General features: G+C 39.6%; 1 protein-coding gene across 1 annotated transcript in view; it reads left to right on the top strand.

The window, feature by feature from the left end:
* The first annotated feature begins 148 nt into the window (after nucleotides 1-148).
* Nucleotides 149-25,523, top strand: part of tead3b (TEA domain family member 3 b) — a 42,047-nt gene continuing 16,672 nt past the window's right edge. Inside the window, exons 1-5 of the mRNA XM_062997165.1 lie at nucleotides 149-153; nucleotides 1,303-1,354; nucleotides 1,985-2,225; nucleotides 19,489-19,553; nucleotides 22,052-22,114. Of these exons, the coding sequence (XP_062853235.1) occupies nucleotides 149-153; nucleotides 1,303-1,354; nucleotides 1,985-2,225; nucleotides 19,489-19,553; nucleotides 22,052-22,114 (426 nt within the window). The remainder of the gene's footprint in view (nucleotides 154-1,302; nucleotides 1,355-1,984; nucleotides 2,226-19,488; nucleotides 19,554-22,051; nucleotides 22,115-25,523) is intronic.

Genomic DNA, 25,523 nt, shown 5'->3' with positions numbered 1-25,523 from the left:
GCCTTTGGCTATCTTGTGTAGCTGCCAACCAGCCACCACTCAGTGGTGGACTCATACAGAGAGTCTCAGCACATACGGCAGACCAAGCTACTCTTTCACTTTTGTTGCCCAGTTCGGTAGAACTGTAGAATTGACTAGTGTGGCGACAATGAGGTAAATGCCCATTTTACTTTTCCTTTTGTACCCACGGCCATTTGTGTCTGGCCAGGAACTGCCAAAACTTTAAGATTGGAGGGTTGTTTCTTGGCGGTAATGGACTAGCATGTTATTTTAATAATATTTTAATATTTTAATATTTGTATTGTTGAAACCACCTTTAAGGGCTTTGTGAGGAACAGGGACAATTTAAAAAAAACACACACACACACACACACACACACACACACACACACACACACACACACACACACACACACAGGACAACATGCAATTATGTGCATAATCAGACCCTCACAATACTGTTGATTAAACATAACCACAAATTAGTCCCACCAAAAAAGTAGTTCTATCTCAGAGATGAGAAGAGTATAGATTTTGTTTTACAGATACCTTTGCTGAATTAAAAAAATCTAATTACTATTTACACTCAATTACCATTTACATTCTATAGAATACATTTTAATAACTGTTTTTAGGCTTCCGTTTTTAGTGAGTTTCGAGTAAGCAAGTTTTTTTTTTTTTCTCTCAGTGCAATGTGTAAGCGTTATTGTTGGTGATCTCAAAAATGACAGCTGTGGTCAAAAAAATTGGATGATTCTTTGAACAACTGTGTGTGTGTGACCTTTTTCTCTGCTGGGTTCTGTACAAGGCACCTGTTTATTACCATAACTGTTTATGAATGTCTATATATGAATGTACTGAGTAGCGCTGGGGCCAAACATCTCAGGTTTATCACAGTTATTTTAGCAAGGCTCTTTTTTACCCCCTTGGAAGCCTCAGAAAATGCTCGTCCCTATGGTACTTTTCTCATAGCTTTGATCACTTAATATCAGACTTACCCCACCCATTGTAATGATAAGATCAAAGAGAGTCAGTTTAATCCTTTACCTCATTTTGAATCTTTCCTGTACACTAGCCAGTCTTGCACTCATATGTGTGACATAGAGCAGCCTCTGGTATCTGTTTAACAATTTAACTCCTTAGACCTAAAAATGTTCATGTGCATCCGAAGCTGCTCTTTTTATCGCACAATTTATCTCTGCAATCATTCTGGCTGTATTGTAGCCTGTATTTACAGTTACACCTCACCCAGTCCAGACAACCTCTCGGCTTTTGGGTTGTTTTGCTCGTTCACTGTCTCAGCCTGCCAAGCAAAGCTTATTCTTTCAGCGCGGCCGTAACCAGAGCGCTTCAAGTATCCCCCCAGGAAAGTCACGTGCAGAGTCAGACATATTTACCCAAGCTGCGTATTTTAGTCAGCATCAGCAGAAAGTGAAATAAAAGAATGAATTATGTGGGTATAATAGTCACTCCTGGGACCTGAGTCCTCGGAAACAATACCATGCTAAGTGAGGCAGCCTGAAAAACACTTAAGATCTCTTAACCAGTTTCAGACGTTCTGACAGCCACATTGGACTGCTTTCTCCCAACCACAGGCATTCTTTTGGGCCTGGCTTGATTATTGAGGCCTTTTTAAACAGGGTTTTATATAATGACAGAAATTCGTTCATGTGAAGAGGAATTAGTGTTATAGAAGTCACAGTCAGGATATTGCTTGTTTATACATGTTATTTTATGGGTCAATTAGAAATAAAATTTTATGCCTGTTGCTAATTTATGGATGATTTTTGCAATCCCTGCTGAGTTATGGAGTGCTGTAAATTTGAATTATATGACATTTTTGGATCATGTTTGTATTTTTAAGGAATACCCACAGTTGAACTGCATTACTTTTTGTCACTTAATGTCTGTGTGCTCATGCTTTTCTATATAAGTTCATTTTAATGGATGTTTTTTTTTTTTCTCTCTTTCAGTTCCTTTGTAGCGTGTGGGCTCGTGGCAGGGCCCGATCGGAGCCGGCACCATTGCGTCTAACGACTGGAGTGCGAACGGGAGCCCTCAGCCGGGGCTGGAGGATGGCGGCGATGAACTCGATAAGGCGATTGATGGCGATGCAGAGGGCGTGTGGAGCCCCGATATTGAGCAGAGCTTTCAGGAGGCACTTGCCATCTACCCACCTTGTGGACGCCGCAAGATCATCCTCTCAGATGAGGGAAAGATGTATGGTGAGTGAAACCAAAGTTCCACTTCTTGATTCACAATGTAATACAGTTAGGTTTGCAGTTTTTAAGTGAAACTATCCGATTCTGATGTACCAGTACTATCTATCAGTATGTCTTCCAGTCTAAGCTGTCCTGTCTTACCTCTCTTAGATTCATAAACACAATCAGTATGTCAGGAACTCAAGGAATAAAAGAACTAGTGTGAACAGATCTATGAGATGCTCTGTAAACTCACCTAATCTAGTGCAACTTTTTAAGAGGAAACTTCAAATGCCACCTGCTTGCATTTAGTCGGGGGATTCAAAGGCAAACACACTAGCCCATTAGATGCCTGACTGTCCTATACCACAGCTCAGATTCAAACCCCCGATCTCAGCAGTGCTAGAAGCTATAGGCTGGTTGGTCATCATACACAGTCATGATTGGCTATTTCTGAATGGACGTGGTGGCCAATGCACTTGCCTCAGTGCTGATCCCAAGCCCAGAATAAAAAGGAGAGATGCGAGACAAATTTTGGTCTTCAAAGGGGAACACAAGGCACTTTTTTACCCCTTTGGAAGCCTGCTAAAATGCTTGTCCCCATGGTACTTTGAGAGCCTGGATAAAAAGACAGAGACATGCGGCAGGAAGGGCTTTTGGAGTAAAAACTGTGCCAAATCAGGTATATAGAATGACTCACTATGTATTCCATGAATGCTAGTCCGAACTACAGGATTACATGTAATTTGAATGTAAAAAAAAACTTTGTTCTAACAGGATTTCATTAGATTTGTATCTTTGGACTGTTGTCTACTTAAACTACAGTAGGGAAATGTTAACTGTCGAAGCATTTCTGTAAGTCACTCTGGATAAGAGCGTCTGCTAAATGCTGAAAATGTAAATGCCAGGAAAGGCTTTATCAGCTGCTTACATACAAATTGCCTAATTAAAGATTATTCTCTATAGTCTCTTGAAAGTAAATGTGAATACTGTAGATATGCCTGCTGAAATAGAACAACAACAAAAAGTAATAGAACCAGAGTAAAAGAGAGCAAGGCTGGTGAGACAGAGGAACAAGGATAGACTGTTTTGTAAAACGTAATACCTGATAAAGGTTTACACCATAAAAGCAAGTCAGTTGGGGTTTCCGCTAATCACTGGATATATGGGTGCTTATAATAAGCATGTGCTTATCATAACTCCAAACTCTGACCTTAATTTAATTTTATTTACATTTGCCTGGGACTAGGAAATTAGGCTGAAAGTCATGTAAGGTGCACCAAGCATAATTTTGTGAATGGATACTTTTAAATTCATAGGAGTCCTTTAAAGACTTAAATTCACACTTTCCTATTTGAATAAAAATGGAACGCCAAATGCAGCTTATTTACTCCATTGTACATTTACTTATCTATCTATAATGCATGCTATATTTATCCTGCACCACATTTACTGGAAAAATCAGTGACACAAGCATGCATTCAAGTATTTATGCCTTTAAGACTCTCCCTAAGCACCGCATGGATTTGTATGTGTATGTATACTGTATGTATGTGTGCAAGATAGGGATGGCTGGAGGGAGAAAACTTGATTGGTGGTTTATGGGTGTTTCCAAATACAGAGATTTGGAGAGACATGAGGATTGAGATCTTTTGCACACTTGTTTATAGCTTCACTCACAGCTGATGTGAGGGAAAAGGGTGCTCATGGGGCTGCAGAGAACCATAAGTTAGCACACTCACATATAGACACGTGTGTGCACACTGGTTTTGTACCCATGCGTAATAAGTCATGCAGTGTCACCCACACCTGTTCTTTTTTAAATTCTTCGAAAATCGTTGTGCTACATGTGACTTCTCAGTGGATCTTTGTTGCCAATTTATGTTTTTTAATGTATTTAACTATTATAAAAAAATGCATTTGTATTAACAAGAATGAAAAGAATAATGTCTCTTAACATTGCTTCTTAAAATCTTAAAAAAAGGAAACCTTTATAAAGACGAATGTAAATACCAAATCTAAATAAAAATATAGTGTTGAAGAGAAGTAAATCTCAGCTCTTCCCAAGTCACATGAACAGATCATAGCCAGCAGTTGTGTTTTTCATGGTGCAGTACTGAACAGGCCTCCGCTTGCCCCGAGTTGTGTTAAGAAGTTGTAAAAGGCTGGTCTACAGACAGGTTTCTCCTGTTCAACATTAACACCACAAACACCCTTTTTTCCTGCTCATTTGTTTCTCACTAAACTGGTTTGTTTTATCAATCATTTGCAACTCCAGTTTCTGGGTAGTTATGGGTTTATTTTTGTCTTTGTTTCACTCGTTATAGTTTGTGAGTTAAAAAGAAGCAAATCCAGCTCTGGTTGTCTTAATATATCTTTTTAAACGTAATCTTTCTGTTGTTCTCTCTTTCTCTTTCTTTTTCTCTTTAAAATTTGATTCTTAGTCATAGCCTACTTGTGTAAAGGATTATTTCTGTTCTCATAGTCTTGATGAAACTCAGACATGAACACTAATAATTGCATATAAACCTCCTTCTAAAGGTCAGCGTTTTTAGAACAATAATAATCAATGGTACGTATCAAACCCAGTACCTTAAAAACGTTTTAATTGTAACATGAGATTATTAGCCTATTTTTTTGGTCAGTATAAATAAACTGACATTGTTCCATCAATGTTCATGCACATACATTTAAAAAAAGAGATGCAGCAGTTTGCAAGTTATTTATATCTCTCTGTCAGACCAAACTGTGGTATTTAATAAGCTTTACACTACTGATATTTCAGAAGCATAAGTGATCATTTATTTAATCTTGGGCTGGTCTCAGGGGCACTAATACACCGATCAGCCATAACATTAAACCCACCTCCTGGTTTGTATACACATTGTCCATTTTATCAGCTCCACTTACCATATAGAAGCACTTTATAGTTCTACAAATACTGACTGTAGTCCATCTGTTTTTCTGCATACCTTTTTAGCCAGCGTTCACCCTGTTCTTTAATGGTCAGGACCCCCACAGGACCACCACAGAGTAGGCATTATTTAGCTGGTGGATCATTCTCAGCACTGCAGTGACACTGACATGGTGGTGGTGTGTTAGTGTGTATTGTGCTGGTATGAGTGGATCAGACACAGCAGCCTTGTAGATGTAAAGTCAAAGACAATCGCTCATCTATTGCTGCTGTTTGAGTTGGTCATCTTCTAGACCTTCATCAGTGGTCACAGGACGCTGCCCATGGGGCGCTGTTGGATGGATGTTTTTGGTTGGTGGACTATGCTCAGTCAGTGACAGTGAGGTGTTTAAAAACTCCAGCAGCGCAGCTGTGTCTTATCCACTCTCACCAGCACAACACACACTAACACACCACCACCATGTCAGTGTCACTGCAGTGCTGAGAATGATCCACCACCTAAGTAATACCTGCTCTGTAGTGGTCCTGGGAGAATCCTGACCATTGAAGAACAGGGTGAAAGCGGGCAAAAAAAGTATGTAGAAAAACAGATGGACTGCAGTCAGTAATTGTAGAATTACAAAGTGCTCCTATATGGTAAGTGGAGCTGGTAAAATGGACAGTGTGTTTGGAAACCAGGAGGTGGTTTTAATGTTATGGCTGATCTGTGTATGTGTCTGTGTTTTGGTCCCAAACCCAGATAAATCTGGTTTAAAAGTCATGCTAAATAAACTATGCAGACAAATGATCCACAGTGGCAACCCCCAACGTGAACAGTCAAAATAAATCATTCATTTATATTGAAGATTAGTTTTCTTATGTCTTTGTCCTCTACCCAGTTTAATTACCCATGTCCAATAATTTTAATTATGTATGAAAGATCACCTATTTAATACAGAAACTGTAATACTCAAGTTCATATAAATAACAGACAGAGGCAAACAGCCTGAGTAATGTCCAGCCTTTCTTACATCTCAAAAAGGCACATTGCTCTGTGTTTTTTGTAAGCATGCCGGTAACACAAGAAATGTCATTGTGGATAACACATTGTTAGCATTTTTCTAGAGCTACGCCATCTGTTTCTATCTATAACATAAAGGGATTCCCTGATGTGCTGTCTGGAAATGACATGGCCAGATTAAAGCCTTGAAATGACTTTTCTATTTTTAGTTGGCCACCTGATTTTTTGGTGACATGATATGATGTGTGTGCTGGAGTAACTGAATGAGTCAAGCTCAGATTTCCATTGCTTCTGTTCAGAATTATCATGGGGAAAGATTGACTGGAAAACCTGCAGGAATAATGGAAAATGTACTGACTCACTTTCATGTTCTAGAAATGTTTGATGGCTGTGGAAAGTCATAAAGAAGATAAGTAGTTAGGGATGATAATGAGAGTTGCAGCACTCGCGATTAAAAACGACTAGTTTTGACTAACATTGCAGAAGCTAGTTGCAAATTATTCTGATTTTCACTATACGTTGACATAATATGCACTGAAATATAATATATGTAAAATTACATAAGGATAGTCTACAGTATCTGCTTAATTCTGATCTGGGTCATGTTGGGTTTGGAGTCTGTCCTAAACACACTAGACACATGGTTGAAATGGGTCCTGGGCCGGGCTCTAAACCATTGCAGGGTGTCACACGTCCACCCACTCACTCAATCAGACCTAGAGGCAATTTAGAGCAGCCAGTCGTAACCAAAGTGTCACAAAGAAACTTGCCAAAGTTTTACAAATACAGTAACCAAAGATGAAAATCAAACCCGAGTCCCCAAGCACTGCATGTGGTGCCACCATGCTGTATATTATTATTATTATTATTATTATTATTATTTTAGCACAGTGGCCTAGTGTTTTCCAAGAAAGGTGCTAAACTCTTGTGACCCTGATCAGGAGGAATAAGTTACTGAGAATGTATTATTGGTAGTAGCCATTTTTATATTAGTAGTATAAGTAGCAATAACCCTCTCTATGGGGGTTTTCTATGAATAGTCTGTTTTTTCCCATAATCCAAAAACATCAAGAAGAGAGACTGACCGCTCTTAATTCTAAGTAAATATATGAGTAAGCAGTATCCTGTCCAGAGTGTTTTTGGCTGTCTAGTTTTGCAATTTGTTTTTTTAATGTGGCCACTACATTATTCCTCTCATGAAATGATTATCTAAAAAAGGAATAAATAAATATATTTTAGAACAGTGTAATATGAGAGTTCTTCAAAAAGTTTCCTTACTTTTAAAACTATTTATTAAGAATTTCAAAAACAAATGACATCACTTTTCTACATAGTCACCTTCCGATGCATTTTTCCCATCATCTTACCATTTTAATGCCACTGATGCACCGCTGCTTTCACATCACCATCACATGAAAATCTTCTTCCCCTTAAAGCTTCTTTGAGCGGTCCAAAAAGGTGGAAATCAGATGGTGCTAAATCCGGACTGTAAGCTCTCTGTCTTTCAGACACGACCAATAACTACTCCTCCCACCCTCACCGTTTCCAACCATAATATAAAAGTGCGGAAACTTTTTGAAGATCTCTCATATTTTATAAATAAAACTAGGGGTGGGTGGTATGACGGTACATTCAGTGTACCATCTTTGATACCGTATGGATTTCTCAAATACCACCATGCCGTAGCATAGTTAATACAACAGCTGTAGGCTTCAGTAGGCAGCAAATCATTTAATATTGTTCTATAGACAGTCGAGAGAAGCTTTCAGAGCAATAATTAAAACAGTGGATTCCAGGTATGTCTTACGGGCGAAAGTCAATGTTATAAGCGAACTGGAAGCGGAGATATATAAAGTCGTCCACTTTTCTACAACATACTTGTGGTCAAGTTGTACAGTGGAGTTTGCAAACGTCGTTTTATTCGTTAAAGGGAGAGCTAAGGGTAATTGTACAATACTTAAAAATTACATAAACAAAAATTGTTTATTGCAACTGTTTCACACGTACTGATTCCATCATATGTCATATTATAGTACTCAAAACCTTCACTATACAAATAGTAATTTTAAAATGTTTTATGTTCTGTGTACTTATGACAGTAGAACAAGCCATAGGCATAAAAAAGGCCCAGTCATACAAAAAAAATATACCATGATATACCGCAAAACCGTCAGAATCTTAAAAAATACTGTGATACAAATTTTTGGTCATACCACTGAGCCCTACATAAAACGGACTTCTTAAAGATGAAAGTGATCTATTAGTTAATAAGATACATAAATGCATGATTTTAAAAATAAAGCAAGTTTGAAGCTAAACTTTTTCTTTTTTTCCTAAACTTTATTCTGCAAACTACTACCAGTTTCTTTTTTTAGAAGAACCTTTATTAATAACCTTTATTACTATATCAAACCCTTATGGTTTATGGGTAGCTATATGAAAATTTATTATCTGCACTGTCTCATCCTTGGCTCATGGACATATTTGTACATGCTGACTCAGTAGCTCTAGTGTACATTTTCAACGACAAGGATGAAGTGAACAAGTGAAGCTTTCAGCAGAGTTCTGTGTGAATCTGTGCAAACACTTGTGTCCATCTGTTCATGTGCTTCTACGAATCTAAAGTGTTTACTCTCTGATTTATGACTCTTACCGTGTTTCTAGTTGTGGGGTCACAGTGTATTCATGGGAACTTTTGTTTCAGCCGTGAGTCTGTAATGTATAGCGCTTGGCTTAATATATTTCGGCTCCTTTGATTTGTATGTGCTACTGCTTATACGGTGCAGATTGTTGAATGCCAGTTGTTTTTGTAATGATACTAAATATAACCTGCGTCTTATATATATATATGTATATACAGTGTATCACAAATGTGAGTACACCCCTCACATTTCTGCAGATATTTAAGTATATCTTTTTATGGGACAACACTGACAAAATGACACTTTGACACAATGAAAAGTAGTCTGTGTGCAGCTTATATAACAGTGTAAATTTATTCTTCCCTCAAAATAACTCAATATACAGCCATTAATGTCTAAACCACCGGCAACAAAAGTGAGTACACCCCTAAGAGACTACACCCTTAAATGTCCAAATTGAGCACTGCTTGTCATTTTCCCTCCAAAATGTCATGTGATTTGTTAGTGTTACTAGGTCTCAGGTGTGCATAGGGAGCAGGTGTGTTCAATTTAGTAGTACAGCTCTCACACTCTCTCATACTGGTCACTGAAAGTACCAACATGGCACCTCATGGCAAAGAACTCTCTGAGGATCTTAAAAGACGAATTGTTGCGCTACATGAAGATGGCCAAGGCTACAAGGAGATTGCCAACACCCTGAAACTGAGCTACAGCACAGTGGCCAAGATCATCCAGCATTTTAAAAGAGCAGGGTCCACTCAGAACAGACCTCGCGTTGGTCGTCCAAAGAAGCTGAGTGCACGTGCTCAGCGTCACATCCAACTGCTGTCTTTGAAAGATAGGCGCAGGAGTGCTGTCAGCATCGCTGCAGAGATTAAAAAGGTGGGGGGTCAGCCTGTCAGTGCTCAGACCATACGCCGCACACTACATCAAATTGGTCTGCATGGCTGTCACCCCAGAAGGAAGCCTCTTCTGAAGTCTCTACACAAGAAAGCCCGCAAACAGTTTGCTGAAGACATGTCAACAAAGGACATGGATTACTAGAACCATGTCCTATGGTCTGATGAGACCAAGATTAATTTGTTTGGTTCAGATGGTCTCAAGCATGTGTGGTGGCAATCAGGTGAGGAGTACAAAGATAAGTGTGTCATGCCTACAGTCAAGCATGGTGGTGGGAATGCCATGGTCTGGGGCTGCATGAGTGCAGCAGGTGTTGGGGAGTTACATTTCATTGAGGGACACATGAACTCCAATATGTACTGTGAAATACTGAAGCAGAGCATGATCCCCTCCCTCCGGAAACTGGGTCGCAGGGCAGTGTTCCAGCATGATAATGACCCCAAACACACCTCTAAGACGACCACTGCTTTATTGAAGAGGCTGAGGGTAAAGGTGATGGACTGGCCAAGCATGTCTCCAGACCTAAACCCAATAGAACATCTTTGGGGCATCCTCAAGCGGAAGGTGGAGGAGCGCAAAGTCTCGAATATCCGCCAGCTCCGTGATGTCGTCATGGAGGAGTGGAAAAGCATTCCAGTGGCAACCTGTGAAGCTCTGGTAAACTCCATGCCCAGGAGAGTTAAGGCAGTTCTGGGAAATAATGGTGGCCACACAAAATATTGACACTTCAGGAACTTTCACTAAGGGGTGTACTCACTTTTGTTGCCGGTGGTTTAGACATTAATGGCTGTATATTGAGTTATTTTGAGGGAAGAATAAATTTACACTGTTATATAAGCTGCACACAGACTACTTTTCATTGTGTCAAAGTGTCATTTTGTCAGTGTTGTCCCATGAAAAGATATACTTAAATATCTGCAGAAATGTGAGGGGTGTACTCACTTTTGTGATACACTGTATATATTTTTGATCACATCTCTGTCAGTTGTGGTCCTTGGAAATACACAGTACATGAGGTTAAAGTGAACACAAAGAAAAAAAGTCTTACTAAATGCTGTTTTATTCTTTGCCATAAAGTATATTCAAATTTAAAAGAATATATTTATCATCACCGATATACATCTTTATTTTATGACCTTCCTACTCACACTCACTGTTTTATAGCGAGCGAGCAGTCAGGACCCCTGTCTCGGTTACTTGCTTTTTTCCATAGCTGTAAACGCCTTCTCTGCTTACACACAGTCATGTGAGGCCAAAGGCCCGGCCACTGAAGAAGTCCACAAGTGGGATGAGCTCAGCATTCCTAATTCCAACGCTGACGTGAGGCCAAAGGCATGCCGAATGCTTCTGCCCTGGCATTGCTGCCTGGGTCAGGCATGTGAGGGCCAGTTTTTTTTTCCTTTTAGTTTGTGTCACTGTGTTGTTTTTTTATTACTGTTGTTCCACTTTTTTGGTTGGTTTGCTTGTTTATTTTATTTTTTTCTAGATAATAGGTTAACACAGCTATGTAACATAAATGCAATATGCACTTTGGTCATTAACTTCTTTAAACATTTTTAAAGCTGTGCTTTACTCTTTAAGGTCGGTGAAACTTGCTTTTCTCCTACCTTGCATACAAAGAATTACCTTTCTACCTGTTAAGTGACTCATTGTGCAATTAAGTGAGAGAAATGCAGCCAGTCTGGTTCTGCTCTTCAGAAATATTTGTTCTTCACCAGAGTTGAGCCAAATCATCTCGTAGGCGATAGTCCTGTACTGCAGCACTCCTGGGAGGAGAGAGATGACTATCTCCCTCAAATAAAACAGGTTATGTGGGGACTTTCTGCCACATAATGGCCAAAGCATGGTCTGTGATTTTAAATCACTTGACACTCAGAACAAGTTTCTTTTGTTTGATGTTCAATCTGCAATGAGCTGAAAATGAGATCGAAAGATAACGATAGAAAAAAGCAGAGGTGGAAATGTCCATAGGGCATGCTGTTACAAAAAAAACAAGCCGGGCATGTTCCAGCATAGTAAAGGTTAGAGTCCACCCCTCGAGTTTTAAATCATAGAGTGATATTTTACATAGGTGTACACACACACACACACGTGCATAGTTAAGGTATTTTCCATTCTTTCAAACTGAAATCAATGTCATGTTGATATGACGAGTATTTAATGATGCGAGAAATTTGCTTGGTGCACGATATGCTAATATGCAGGTATATACAAAAATAATACTACAAAGTTAATCTATAGCACCTTTGTTCGGCCTGAAATAGAATGAGAGAGTTTAGGGTTACCTGTTGATTAATTCTTTAAGCCATTATGCCCTTTATTTTATTCAATTTAAATATTTAAGTAATAAAATATAAAATAAAAGGTTTTTTTCTGTATCTTGCATAAAGACACATTTGGCTCAATATGGACAAATTAAACTGTCATGATTATGTTTTTATTTATGCATTTTCTTCCGATTTAGCGTAGTCAATTTGTCTTCCGCCGCTGCGGATCGCCGATTACATTAGTAGATGGTATATTGCTGCTCACGCCTCCTCCGACACATGCGCAGTCGTACCGCTTCTTTTCGCCCGTGCATTCTGCACAGGCGCCTCTATCTGCCAACCACACACATAGTCCGGTCATCCCGCCCTAGCAGACACGGTGGCCAATTAGTGTCTGCTGCAGGCACTGCCAAATATGCCCGCTAGATGACCCCTAGCCGACCGAAGGCTAAGCCGAGTTTCGATCCGAGGAGTTCAGAATCTCGGCGCTGGTGTGCTTAGTGGAGTGTCCCGCTGCGCCACCTGGGCACCAAACTGTCAGGATTATGACAGCAAGCAATGAACATAAATGTCAAATACAGCGCAATTCTTATTGAGCCATAAACAACCTTAAGTTGGAGGGGAACCTAATCTATGGCTGTGTGTGGGTGGGGTAGGGGTGGGGTAGAGGTGGGGTAGGGGTGGGGGTGGGGGGGGGCGACATTTCTGTCATATCAACAACTGATGGAAAGACACTAACATTATGCAAAGCTAGTGATTGGAATACTGTATGTTTATTTATAATTATTTACTCTGTTTATGAGGAGGGGGGCATTTGGAGCATATCTGAATATTGTGATTACTGCCTTGAGATACTTATTTTTGTTTCCTTCAAAAGCAACCATATTCACATATTCAACTTTCTTTATTCATTATTAGTCTTCATACTTGTCTTAAGCAACAGTGTTTTTCAATGGTCGTGCAAGCTAACACTCTAGTAGTAATAAAACAAAACTATGGTAAACTTTCGAACAGTATGTTAATCTGATAACTGATGTAGAACAGAGAGAAGTTCTACATCAAATGGTTGATTTGTAAACAAACAAAAGCTGCTCCAGCAGGTAAAGACATCTAGTTAAAAAGAATGCGATTTATAGAAGAATATGTTAAAGCTCTTAGATAAACAAATACATTGTCACGCTTCAGGACAGACACTGCGCTGTACTTTTTCCTTGGAACGTTTTGTGGGTGGGGGCAGGGTGGGAGTAAAACATGGGTAGCAAAAATGTATTAAATAAGTGACATAGCTTATGTACTTAACAAACTATTTAAATTTTAAAATGAAATTCATAACAGAAATTGTATTAAAATTCTACTTTATTTCCTGTGTAATTAAAAAGCTTTATGCAAAAGCTAAAAGTTTTGTTTATGCAATTTCAGTAGTAAAATACGTAAATCATGAGATATGTTGATATGATATGCCATCTTAATGATCACTCTTTATAGAGAAGTTACCAGGATCTTATTTCCCTGGTCTTGCATCAGTTCCTATAATTCCAGTTATGCTTGGCATGAACCATGTGAAGGATCTACAACTTATCCTCAGATATGAACCAAGCTGAGCAGGATACAGAACTGTGATTGAAAGCAACAAATGAAAAGCGGGACAGAACTATTTGTTGACAGACGACTATCCACGGCAGGTGCGAGCGTCCGTTGTTGAGCAGGGAAGGGGGGTGTGCTGGGGCAACTCCAGCTGCCCATTGTTGGCAGCAATGTTGAAACCCTCTCTCTCTCTCTCTCTCTCTCTCTTTCCTTCCCTCGCACACTCTTTCGTTCTCGTTTTGTATGCGTGCTCGTGGCCCGGCTTCATCCAGTCAGGCTGTGTGGGGCAGATGTGACAGGCGCTGAGGAATGTCAGGAATGCGGAGGCAGAGAGCGAGAGAGGTAGAGGCAGATGCGGGTGTGTCTGTAGGGGGGAGAGAAGGAGGGGGGAAGCATATGGCTGGGGAGGGGATAACAGTACATGTGGCTTTCGCTCATTCTCTGGTCTTTCTCTGCTCAGAATTACACTGCTTGACTTTTATGGTCACTGATAAAGCAAGCAGTGGGACATGAAAACTCTATACGCAGACATTGTGTGTGTGAGGGAGAAAAGATAGTAAGAAGCATTATTTTGCTTACACCCAAAGCTCAAACATTTCCAAGTTCCTGTCTGTCAGTAGAAGAATTAAAAGCAAAACTAGGAGGTGTGTGACTGGAAAGACTGCAAACTAAATTTTATTACTTTATTGTTTAGAAACAAGTAAGCTAGTAGCAGTTATAATTAAATTGAAACGTTTTTTTTTTTTGTGGTTTAAAGATGGAAATAACACATAGATAGAAATTTATACATAAATAATACATATAAATTTCATTTCTAACCATTTGAACATATCAATATACATTTTGTAATTTAAAACAGTGAGAAGCCAGCTTAAAACCAAAAATGTAAACCTTATTAACATTAAGCATTAGGAATTTTAATGCCTTAGCATAGCTTGTTATTCAGAATACAAGTCTGACCATTGAACTTGTATGATATTTTTATTTAAAGAAGTCAGTTATGTGTTGAATTGGGGGGGGGGACATAATGACCATTAACAACTGTTTATATATAAAAAGTACAGTTTTAAAAATCTACAAACTCTAAATATCTTTATTTGCATATGTTATTGAAGATAATTCATAGAATAAAATAACTGTTTGAGCATTACTATATAAAAATGTGTATAAAATATGGATCCTGCTTGCTAAGTCTGCTCTCTGCACACATTTGTTACTGTAAAAAGATTACATTAAAAAGAGCTTTATCAACTGCTATTTAAACACGCTACATTAAATAAAAAGCTTCAACTGTTTTAACATGCTACTTAAAATGTACACATTAAAGGTAATGTATACTGGCGTCATGGGCATTGCAATTCCTTGAATTAATAAATGTCACAATCAAAAAAAAAAAAAAAAAAACACTGTATGGCCAACAGTATGTTGACACAACCATGAGCTAGTTGGACATCCAATTCCAATATCAATAGCATAGGTATAGTACTGGTCCCTAATTTCCCTATTTTGAAGTGTGTCTGTGGGAATCTGTGCCCCTGAGGTAGGAGCATCTGTGAAGTTAGGCATTAATGCTGGACGAGGAGGTTTGGCTAGCAATAGACGTTCTGATTTCTTCCCTGTGTGTTCAGGCTTGCGCGCAAAACTCATTAAACCATTCTTTATTAATCTTTCTTTGTGCACAGGGGTACAGTCAGATCGAAGCATGAAAAGGGCCTTAAAATTTATTTTTGGTCAATTATTTTTAGACATCAGTTAGCAAGACATGTGCCCGAGCCACCGGAACTCAGTAATTAGAAGGGGTGTCCACATACTTCTGATCATGTAGTGTATGCAGCTTAAGATAGTGAAGATTTGCCATATAACACAGTCAGCTCAGTCAGCATTTTTTACATTAGTGACATTTATGTGACTATTGTAAGTGAGTACAATGCAAGTAGTTGAGAGTTAAGGTCCTTGCTCAGGGACCCAACAGTGACAAGTTGTGGGGCTTGGACTTGCGACCTTGTGATTTAGTCAACTACTTTTGTCTGTCTCTGTATGTCTGAAGATCGTTTTGCCCCTTGTTGCACTGTTAGTTGCATTTAGTTGTTTTTGGTGTGTTTAGAATTACTGTATCAATCAAAACAGACACTGTGGCTTTAATGAAAGAGTGTGTAACGTGTCAAGAGCGCCCCCTTTCGGAGAACTTTCTAGTAATCGCTTACAATAAGTCAGTCAGCAAGTCACTATCCAGGTTAGTTAATTTCTCTAACTCAGCAACAAATAAAATGGGATTAAATGATCTTGGTGTCACACATAAAAGTTTGGGGTCACAACTTATTTATGAGAAATGTATCTGGCTACTGAAGTGAAATCAGTTGAAAACCAAGACCAGATAGCTGGATGTCTATTTGTTCATGAGCAAGGCTTATTGCCCTGACTTTTTCTAACTTGTGAAAAATGATATATGGAGTAGGACAGATCCAGGTGCTGAACCACCAGCAGAGCCATGGTTTTTATGGTTTCCAATTTCTTTCTAGTAAAACACTGTTAGCATGTAGAGAAGTCACCAGAGGAACAGCCTTGTGCAGCTGTGCTCTCTCTACACACACACTCACAATCACACACATGCTAACAAATGTTCACAAACCTGTTCAAGTGGGACAGTTAGAAAGCTGAAAAAATTTTCTTTCAGATATATTGTCACAAGTCCATGCAGTTTCTGGCCACGAATTGGCTTCCTTTTGTAATATGTGTTTTTTACTGCTTGGTGCCGAGTTTACCTAAAATGTCTTGGTACCTTATTATGTATACGCCTTGGTACCTTATTTTATATATATATAAATATGTCTAATGATCCCCTCCCTTCGAAAACTGTGCAGTTCTGGTGAATTCCATGCCCAGGAGGGTTAAGGCAGTGCTGGATAATAATGGTGGTCACACAAAATATTGACACTTTGGGCACAATTTGGATATGTTCACTGTGGGGTGTACTCACTTATGTTGCCAGCCATTTAGACATTAATGGCTGTGTGTTGAGTTATTTTCAGAAGACAGTAAATCTACACTGCTATACAAGTTGTACACTGACTACTCTAAGTTATATCCAAGTTTCATGTCTATAGTGTTGTCCCATGAAAAGATATAATAAAATATTTGCAGAAATGTGAGGGGTGTACTCACTTTTGTGATACACTTTATATATATACAGGGGTTGGACAAAATAACTGAAACACCTGGTTTTAGACCACAATAATTTATTAGTATGGTGTAGGGCCTCCTTTTGCGGCCAATACAGCATCAATTCGTCTTGGAAATGACATATACAAGTCCTGCACAGTGGTCAGAGGGATTTTAAGCCATTCTTCTTGCAGGATAGTGGCCAGGTCACTACGTGATGCTGGTGGAGGAAAACGTTTCCTGACTCGCTTCTCCAAAACACCCCAAAGTGGCTCAATAATATTTAGATCTGGTGACTGTGCAGGCCATGGGAGATGTTCAACTTCACTTTCATGTTCATCAAACCAATCTTTCACCAGTCTTGCTGTGTGTATTGGTGCATTGTCATCCTGATACACGGCACCGCCATTGGATGCACATGGTCCTCCAGAATGGTTCGGTAGTCCTTGGCAGTGACGCGCCCATCTAGCACAAGTATTGGGCCAAGGGAATGCCATGATATGGCAGCCCAAACCATCACTGATCCACCCCCATGCTTCACTCTGGGCATGCAACAGTCTGGGTGGTACGCTTCTTTGGGGCTTCTCCACACCGTAACTCTCCCGGATGTGGGGAAAACAGTAAAGGTGGACTCATCAGAGAACAATACATGTTTCACATTGTCCACAGCCCAAGATTTGCGCTCCTTGCACCATTGAAACCGACGTTTGGCATTGGCACGAGTGACCAAAGGTTTGGCTATAGCAGCCCGGCCGTGTATATTGACCCTGTGGAGCTCCCGACGGACAGTTCTGGTGGAAACAGGAGAGTTGAGGTGCACATTTAATTCTGTCGTGATTTGGGCAGCCGTGGTTTTATGTTTTTTGGATACAATCCGGGTTAGCACCCGAACATCCCTTTCAGACAGCTTCCTCTTGCGTCCACAGTTAATCCTGTTGGATGTGGTTTGTCCTTCTTGGTGGTATGCTGACATTACCCTGGATACCGTGGCTCTTGATACATCACAAAGACTTGCTGTCTTGGTCACAGATGCGCCAGCAAGACGTGCACCAACAATTTGTCCTCTTTTGAACTCTGGTATGTCACCCATAATGTTGTGTGCATTGCAATATTTTGAGCAAAACTGTGCTCTTACCCTGCTAATTGAACCTTCACACTCTGCTCTTACTGGTGCAATGTGCAATTAATGAAGATTGGCCACCAGACTGGTCCAATTTAGCCATGAAACCTCCCACACTAAAATGAGAGGTGTTTCAGTTATTTTGTCCAACCCCTGTATGTGTCTTTCTATAATTTGGGGTACATTTCACATCCCAAAAAAAGTGCAAAAACAATGTTCTCTCTCAATAAAACAATCAGTGGTTCAAGTTAATATATTCTTTAGTGTAACATATCCACTATTTGCAAAGCTTAAACATAATTTTTTATTTATTTTATTTTAAAGGGACAGTAGATGTAGACTACTAGGTAACTTAGTTGACAGGTAACATAGTTGACAATTTCCCTATTTTGACCCATAACTTCAGTGGTAGACCTTGCCTGGCTGACCACATGTCATTTCTTGAACAGAATAATGTCTAATTTGAACATACGTTTGAATTAAAATTATAAAAAAAATTGTAACCATAACAATGTATGTAACATAGTTGACGGTCAATTAATATACTCATTGACAATGTTCTATTATAGATAAAATATTTTAAAAAAATAAGAGGACATTCACCACAGTTTGTTCAATATACCCTCCACAGAGATGAATGATATCATGTAATGCTGGTCACATAGTTTTAGAACAAACCATTTTTGAGTTGCTGAGTGGAGTTCTGTTAGTAACATAGTTGACAGAACTTTTGCGGACATTAATAAATAAAGATATTTAAATGATTTAAAAGAGAAACTCAATTTAAAAAATATTATTTTTCTTTGGTATTTAAACTTTTAAAATAAATAAAAAAATAGATGTTGTTGCCCTTAATGATTTTATTCATTATTTTGAAACCAAGGCACCCTCAACTTAAAAAACAGACACAGCAAAAACTGTTCATTTAGGAACATCATGACAAATTTCAAGCTAAATAAAGAATAGGATGCACATAATGTTTTTGTGATATTACAACATGTTTTCCATTAATAGGTAAAATATGACATTTTTAAAGAAAATAGTTAGAATAAATATAATTATCATTGGACATGGAATGTACCCCAAATTATAGAATGACTCATATGTTAGACACCTTGAACTCCTCCACCTTCCACTTGAGGATGCGCCACAGGTGCTCAATTGGGTTTAGTCCATCACCTTTACCTTCAGCTTCCTCAGCAAGGCAGTTGTCATCTTGGAGGTTGTGTTTGGGGTCGTTATCCTGTTGGAAAACTGCCATGAGGCCCACATTATGTGCAATATTTCTTACTTAATGTGTATATATTTTTTACTTAACATGTATTTTATGTCTGTCTACAATGTCTGTGCAGTATTTTTTTTTTTTTTACTTAGTGTATATCTTTTTTAAAACTTAATGTATATTTTGTCTTGTATATGCTCTTTTTTTCATATTCTGCACATTGGAGCTAGAGAAACGCAATCTCGTTCAGCTGTGCACTCCTAGCTGTATAGTCTAAATGACAATAAAGTTCACTTTGAATTTTGACTTTGACTTATTGTTGTAGTGCTGTTTAAAAGTTAACATTGCTCTTTTAGCATAGCTATTCTAATAGTCGTATTTCTCATTATGAATGTGTGTTTCCCGCCACCAAGTGCCACCTTGTGGTAATACAAAGTAAAGGTCACCTAATAAAAAGTTCTCTATTTTTACTTTCACAGGCCGTAATGAACTTATTGCCAGATATATCAAGCTGAGGACAGGCAAAACCCGCACAAGGAAACAGGTACTTGATTGCCCTTCTTGTTTAAAAACCACTCACATTTTGTTATAGTAGTGCATTTATCAAATAATGGGTAGTGGCACTGGTGTAGCTGGGCCAATATTGGGCTAAACGTTAGATTGGGTTGAACATTCAGGTTTCTCATCTAATGGTGTTTCACATACAGTGGTACCTTGAAACTCAACGTCAACTGGTTCTGGGAATGGCGTTGAGTTAAAAGGCGTTGAGTTTCAAGATATTTTTTCAAGTTTATAACAATTATAATACAATTGAAAACAGTAAAAAATCTATGAAAATGTACTTTACCTTTACTTCTTTATTGTCTTACAATTTCTCAAAACCCTCCCAGCTATAACACAAGTTTAAAAGTGAAACAGGAGAAAACACTTAACACAGATACATGTGGATGCTTTCAAAAGGAATTAGACGGTTATTCCACACAAATGCAGATTCGTCTCATATGCGCACTTTGATGACGTTTTACTGCACCGCTCAAGCCGAGCACTGAACAAAGCTGTTCATTGTTCATTTGAAATTAAATAAATCAATAAAAAAAACCTGAACATGTCGAGTTTAAGGTTAACGTTGAGTTTAACAGCACAAATTTCTCAGCGTTGAGTTTCTAAGATTTTGAGTTTAGGGGACGTTGAGTTACAAGGTACCACTGTACTTGTGTATAATGTTAAATGTATCACAACTGATCAAGCACATGAACACTGAGAGACAAAACCATTTGCATAATTTGCATGCATTTCTGATTTGATTGGTTACATCTGCTTTTATTTATCCAAAGCAACTAACAAATGTGGCTGAATACATCTCACACAATCGAGGTTTAAGGGTCTTTCTCAGGGGCCTGACAGTGGTGAGGCTTAACCCATCAACCTTCAGAATAATAGCCTAATACCCTAACTGCTAAGCTACCACTGCCTTAGTTGTAGTTACTAAAAGCACTACAGAATGTTTTAGAATGTTTGTTTATTGGGTATATTTGTATTTTCAATCAGTGCATCCCTACATGGCCTTTTTCTAATGAACTAAAAGTGTTCCTGAAAGGTCACTAAAAACCATAAAAGTACTCTGTGTAGAGGTTCAAAAATGTTTTAATGTGCAATGAGAAACTACATACAAATACCATGATCTGTCGATATTCTTGTTCTCCTGCAATATAATAGCAGACTGGCTAGTTTGCTGTCAATATATTCCACTCATCAGCCAAAACATTAGAACCAACCCCCAAATATGTCCATGGTAATTCCTATTTCATAACAACTGTGCATGCCACTGTCAGGGATTCCTTAAATGTTGAGCCTATAATAGTTATACTAGACAACTAGTATGTCCCAAACATCAGTGGCTCAAAGGCAGCCTTGGTGAGTATCCACTGACAGTGCTTCAAGAAGTAGACTGCCGACAGTTTGTTGGGTAGCCAAGACTTATTGATGACAGAGGACATGAAGGTCATGGCTGATTTGACAGCCTATTATGTGGCTGGTCCTCATGTTATGGCTCAGTGGGTGGCACTGTCGCCTCACAGCAAGAAGGTCCTAGGTTCGATTCCCAGGTGGAGCTGTCCAGGTCCTTCCTGTGTGGAGTTTGCATGTTCTCCCCATGTCTGCATGGGTTTCCTCTGGGAACTCCAGTTTCCCCCCCACAGTCCAAAGACATTCAAATGAGGTGATATGGAGATGCTAAATTGTCTGTGACTTTGTTTGACATTAAAAAGACTTGAACTGATGAATCTTGTAATGAGTAACTACACGTTCGGTCATGAATGGAACCAAAGTGTGTAAAACATGACATTAAAATACTAATAAATAAATAAACAATGCTAGAAGTATGTAAAATTAGTGCACTATTACTTTTAGTATTAAAATACACTGTGATTACACAGTTTGTGGTTTGGGATGCAGCCTTTTGTTTATTATTAGCCAGGCTAACAGGCTGACTTTATAACTTCAAAAAGTGTGTGTGTGTGTGGGGGGGGGGGGGGGGGGGGGGGGGGGGGGGTAGCATTAGCACACAGCTAACAGGCAAACAGCTAGGTCTTTTCCTCAATCTAAATGTTGAATGATATTGCTTTACAGTTATTTAGCTTAAAGTATAATGTACTTGAAATAAATAGCTCTTCAATTAGCAAAATGTGACTTTTGTGCTGTGGTGCCAATGTATAATGACATTATAACAACCTGTTCATACAGGAGGTAGATTTTCTTTATTTTGTGCATATTTGTGTTAAACTGTGTGTGCATGTGTGTGTTTTAAAACCCTATCACACTCCTTAGGTCTCTAGTCACATACAGGTGTTAGCACGGAAGAAAGTCCGCGAGTATCAAGCGGGTATAAAGGTAGGTGTCACCTGCTAGCCCTGTAGGGCTAGTGTGCAAACGGGATTCTCTTTCCTCTTTGGTTATGGCTTCTCTTTTCTCTCTCTTTCCCTCCCTTCTCTTTCTCTCTCTCTCTTTTCCCTCTTGCCCCTCCTTTGCTCTTCTCTTCTGCAGGTTTCTAGCCATTTGCAGGTTCTTGCCCGGAGAAAATCTCGCGAAATACAGTCAAAGCTGAAGGTATGCGCTTTCCTGTGGGTGGGGCGGGGCTTTGCACCATTTGGCTTGGCGCTAACCAATTGGCCATTACATCACCTAATGGAATCGTAAATTCCATTGCGCTATCGGCTGACCAAGCCTTAACCTATAGAGGAGCTCTGACACAAAGACTGGCTGTTTTAGATAGCGGTTTGAATGGCGTGAGTGGGGTTCAGTGCTCGGCACTGACTTGCTTCATTGCAGAAAAGGCTGAAAGTGCATGACTGCTCCATGCTTTCTGCCTGTAGACTTTTCTGAGGCTCCCTGTCTCCTAACCTTTAACCCTGCCCTCCTTTCCCCCAACCCTTATGCCCATCCCATCTTTCACCCTGACAAGCTTTGTCCATCCCATTTCTTATACATTTTTTATTCATTACACCCTAACACTCTCAGCACTAACTAGACAAGTTGTTTTAAAAGGATACATGTCGATTTTCCAGATATTATGATAGAAATAAGATCTTCTTTACATTTTCACAATGCATTTTATCAATAGTTACACACATTTTTACATTGTATAGTGTCACTGATTTTTTTAAAAACAAGAACACAACAATTATATACATGTTCGAGTCACATTATTGTGTCCACCAGCTAATATGTAACTGCTGTGTGCAGCACGAACAGCAGCTAGAGTGACTCAATAAGGTCCTGGTAGGTTGTCACAGGTATCTGGAACCATGCTGACCGCAGTGCATCCCACAGCTGCTGGAGGGTGTGTGAGGGAGGATCCATAGAGCGGACACAACAATCAAGGTGGTTCCACAGATGCTCAATTAAGTTCATGGCTGGGGAATTAGGGGGCCAGTGTAGTACTTGGAAGTCTTGGTCATGCTCTTCCAACCAGTGTGGGACATTTCTAGCCATGTGACATGTCTCATTGTCTTGCCGGAAGATCCCATCCGCCCAAGGGAGAACGATTACTCATGGTACTGTGCGAGGTGAGTTAATACGTGGATCAGCTCTGTGTACGGAGAGCCACACCCTGATCAATGCATTATTCCTCGACTCTGTGCAGGCGCCATCAATCAGCCAGCAGAGGTCATAATTGCCTTAGTTATGAGGAGTTCCCTGTCCTGCTCCTACCCTGTATGAACAACAGCCAATCGTTGTTTATGTAGGCGCCGACAAGTTCGAAATGTCAGCTCTGGTGTGCTAGCGTGTTTTACCGCTGTGCCACCTGAGCGCCCTCTTGGTACTTTTACCCAAGACAGCATTTATGGAATTATGTGCAGACTGCCTATAGCATAGCTTATATACCCACCTAGCCAGCTCACAAAACATGACTTCCTTCATGAGCTACGTGCTGTGGCCGTCGAAAGTTGGAAGTGGTCATAATAATGTGACTCAGCTGTGTATATTGTTACACTATTTGGTGAAAATGAAGTACACATCACTGCTGACTAGTGTTTTCATGTAGACTGGTGACTTTAAATGTGATGCTTTCACAGGATGCCATATTCCAGCAATATGGTCCAATTTCTTCCCTGCTAGAGCTTGGTCATATCTGAGTGGTGTTATTGTGAAGTAGACATGTCCATGAGTAACAACAACTTGGTCACAAAGCAGTAGTTCACCCAAGCTTAAAGAACAGGACTTTGTGTGTTGCAGTGTGTAACAATGTGTGAGTTTTAACCTGTACAATATCTATTCATTGCAACTTTTCATGGCTAAGCTGCTAACCCAGGCCTAAAATTATCATGTGTATTGCCTGGCATTGACTGAATTAGTGTGATAGCATGATAAAAGCCTCTAGAGGAGTGGAAATGTGTTGCTGGCATACTGCCAGCTGTAAAGTTTGGTGAAGGAGGAGAATTAATAGTCTGGGCTGTTTTTTGTTTGTTTGGCTGGACTTGCAAGGAATAGAAATCATAATATAACATCATGTGACTGACTTAAAGTCTAAGGTTACTGCCCAGCACCAGTGGCCATCCTAATTTATTATCTTATAGTTAAATAAATTGAATTCCATTTGTATGTAGAGCAGCAAAGACTTGGTATTGCCAGACTTTGTCTATGTATTTATATTGTGTGTGTGTGTGTGTGTTGCTGTAGTTTATTCAGTCATTTTAGTAAGAGGTGTGCTGCTTCTATTGCTGTTATGGTGTCTCATATTTTTTCCATTGTAAAAAAGGTCTGATTTATTTATTTCTTTTACCCCAAATTTGAACTCCTATTTGTGTCATTTAGAAACTACACACATACTGATACTAATATACTGATATTGAAATAATCAGAGTCTGCTGTCCCACATATAGAGCTCAAATCCACCTACTTTTCTTAAAAAAAGAGTTTATATATGTATGTTTACAGTGTATCACAAAAGTGAGTACACCCCTCACATTTCTGCAAATATTTCATTATATCTTTTCATGGGACAACACTATAGACATGAAACTTGGATATAACTTAGAGTAGTCAGTGTACAGCTTGTATAGCAGTGTAGATTTACTGTCTTCTGAAAATAACTCAACACATAGCCATTAATGTCTAAATGGCTGGCAACATAAGTGAGTACACCCCACAGTGAACATGTCCAAATTGTGCCCAAAGTGTCAATATTTTGTGTGACCACCATTATTATCCAGCACTGCCTTAACCCTCCTGGGCATGGAATTCACCAGAACTGCACAGGTTGCTACTGGAATCCTCTTCCACTCCTCCATGATGACATCACGGAGCTGGTGGATGTTAGACACCTTGAACTCCTCCACCTTCCACTTGAGGATGCGCCACAGGTGCTCAATTGGGTTTAGTCCATCACCTTTACCTTCAGCTTCCTCAGCAAGGCAGTTGTCATCTTGGAGGTTGTGTTTGGGGTCGTTATCCTGTTGGAAAACTGCCATGAGGCCCAGTTTTCGAAGGGAGAGGATCATGCTCTGTTTCAGAATGTCACAGTACATGTTGAAATTCATGTTTCCCTCAATGAACTGCAGCTCCCCAGTGCCAGCAACACTCATGCAGCCCAAGACCATGATGCTACCACCACCATGCTTGACTGTAGGCAAGATACAGTTGTCTTGGTACTTCTCACTATCTTGGTCTCGTCAGACCACAGGGCATTCCAGTAATCCATGTTCTTGGACTGCTTGTTTTCAGCAAACTGTTTGCTGGCTTTCTTGTGCGTCAGCTTCCTTCTGGGATGACGACCATGCAGACCGAGTTGATGCAGTGTGCGGCGTATGGTCTGAGCACTGACAGGCTGACCTCCCACGTCTTCAACCTCTGCGGCAATGCTGGCAGCACTCATGTGTCTATTTTTTAAAGCCAACCTCTGGATATGACGCCGAACACGTGGACTCAACTTCTTTGGTCGACCCTGGCGAAGCCTGTTCCGAGTGGAACCTGTCCTGGAAAACCGCTGTATGACCTTGGCCACCATGCTGTAGCT

The sequence above is a fragment of the Trichomycterus rosablanca genome, chromosome 6 (assembly GCF_030014385.1).
Source record: "Trichomycterus rosablanca isolate fTriRos1 chromosome 6, fTriRos1.hap1, whole genome shotgun sequence".
NCBI lineage: Eukaryota > Metazoa > Chordata > Actinopteri > Siluriformes > Trichomycteridae > Trichomycterus > Trichomycterus rosablanca.
Note: the sequence above shows the minus strand (reverse complement) of the source record. Positions and strands in the feature narration are given on the sequence as shown.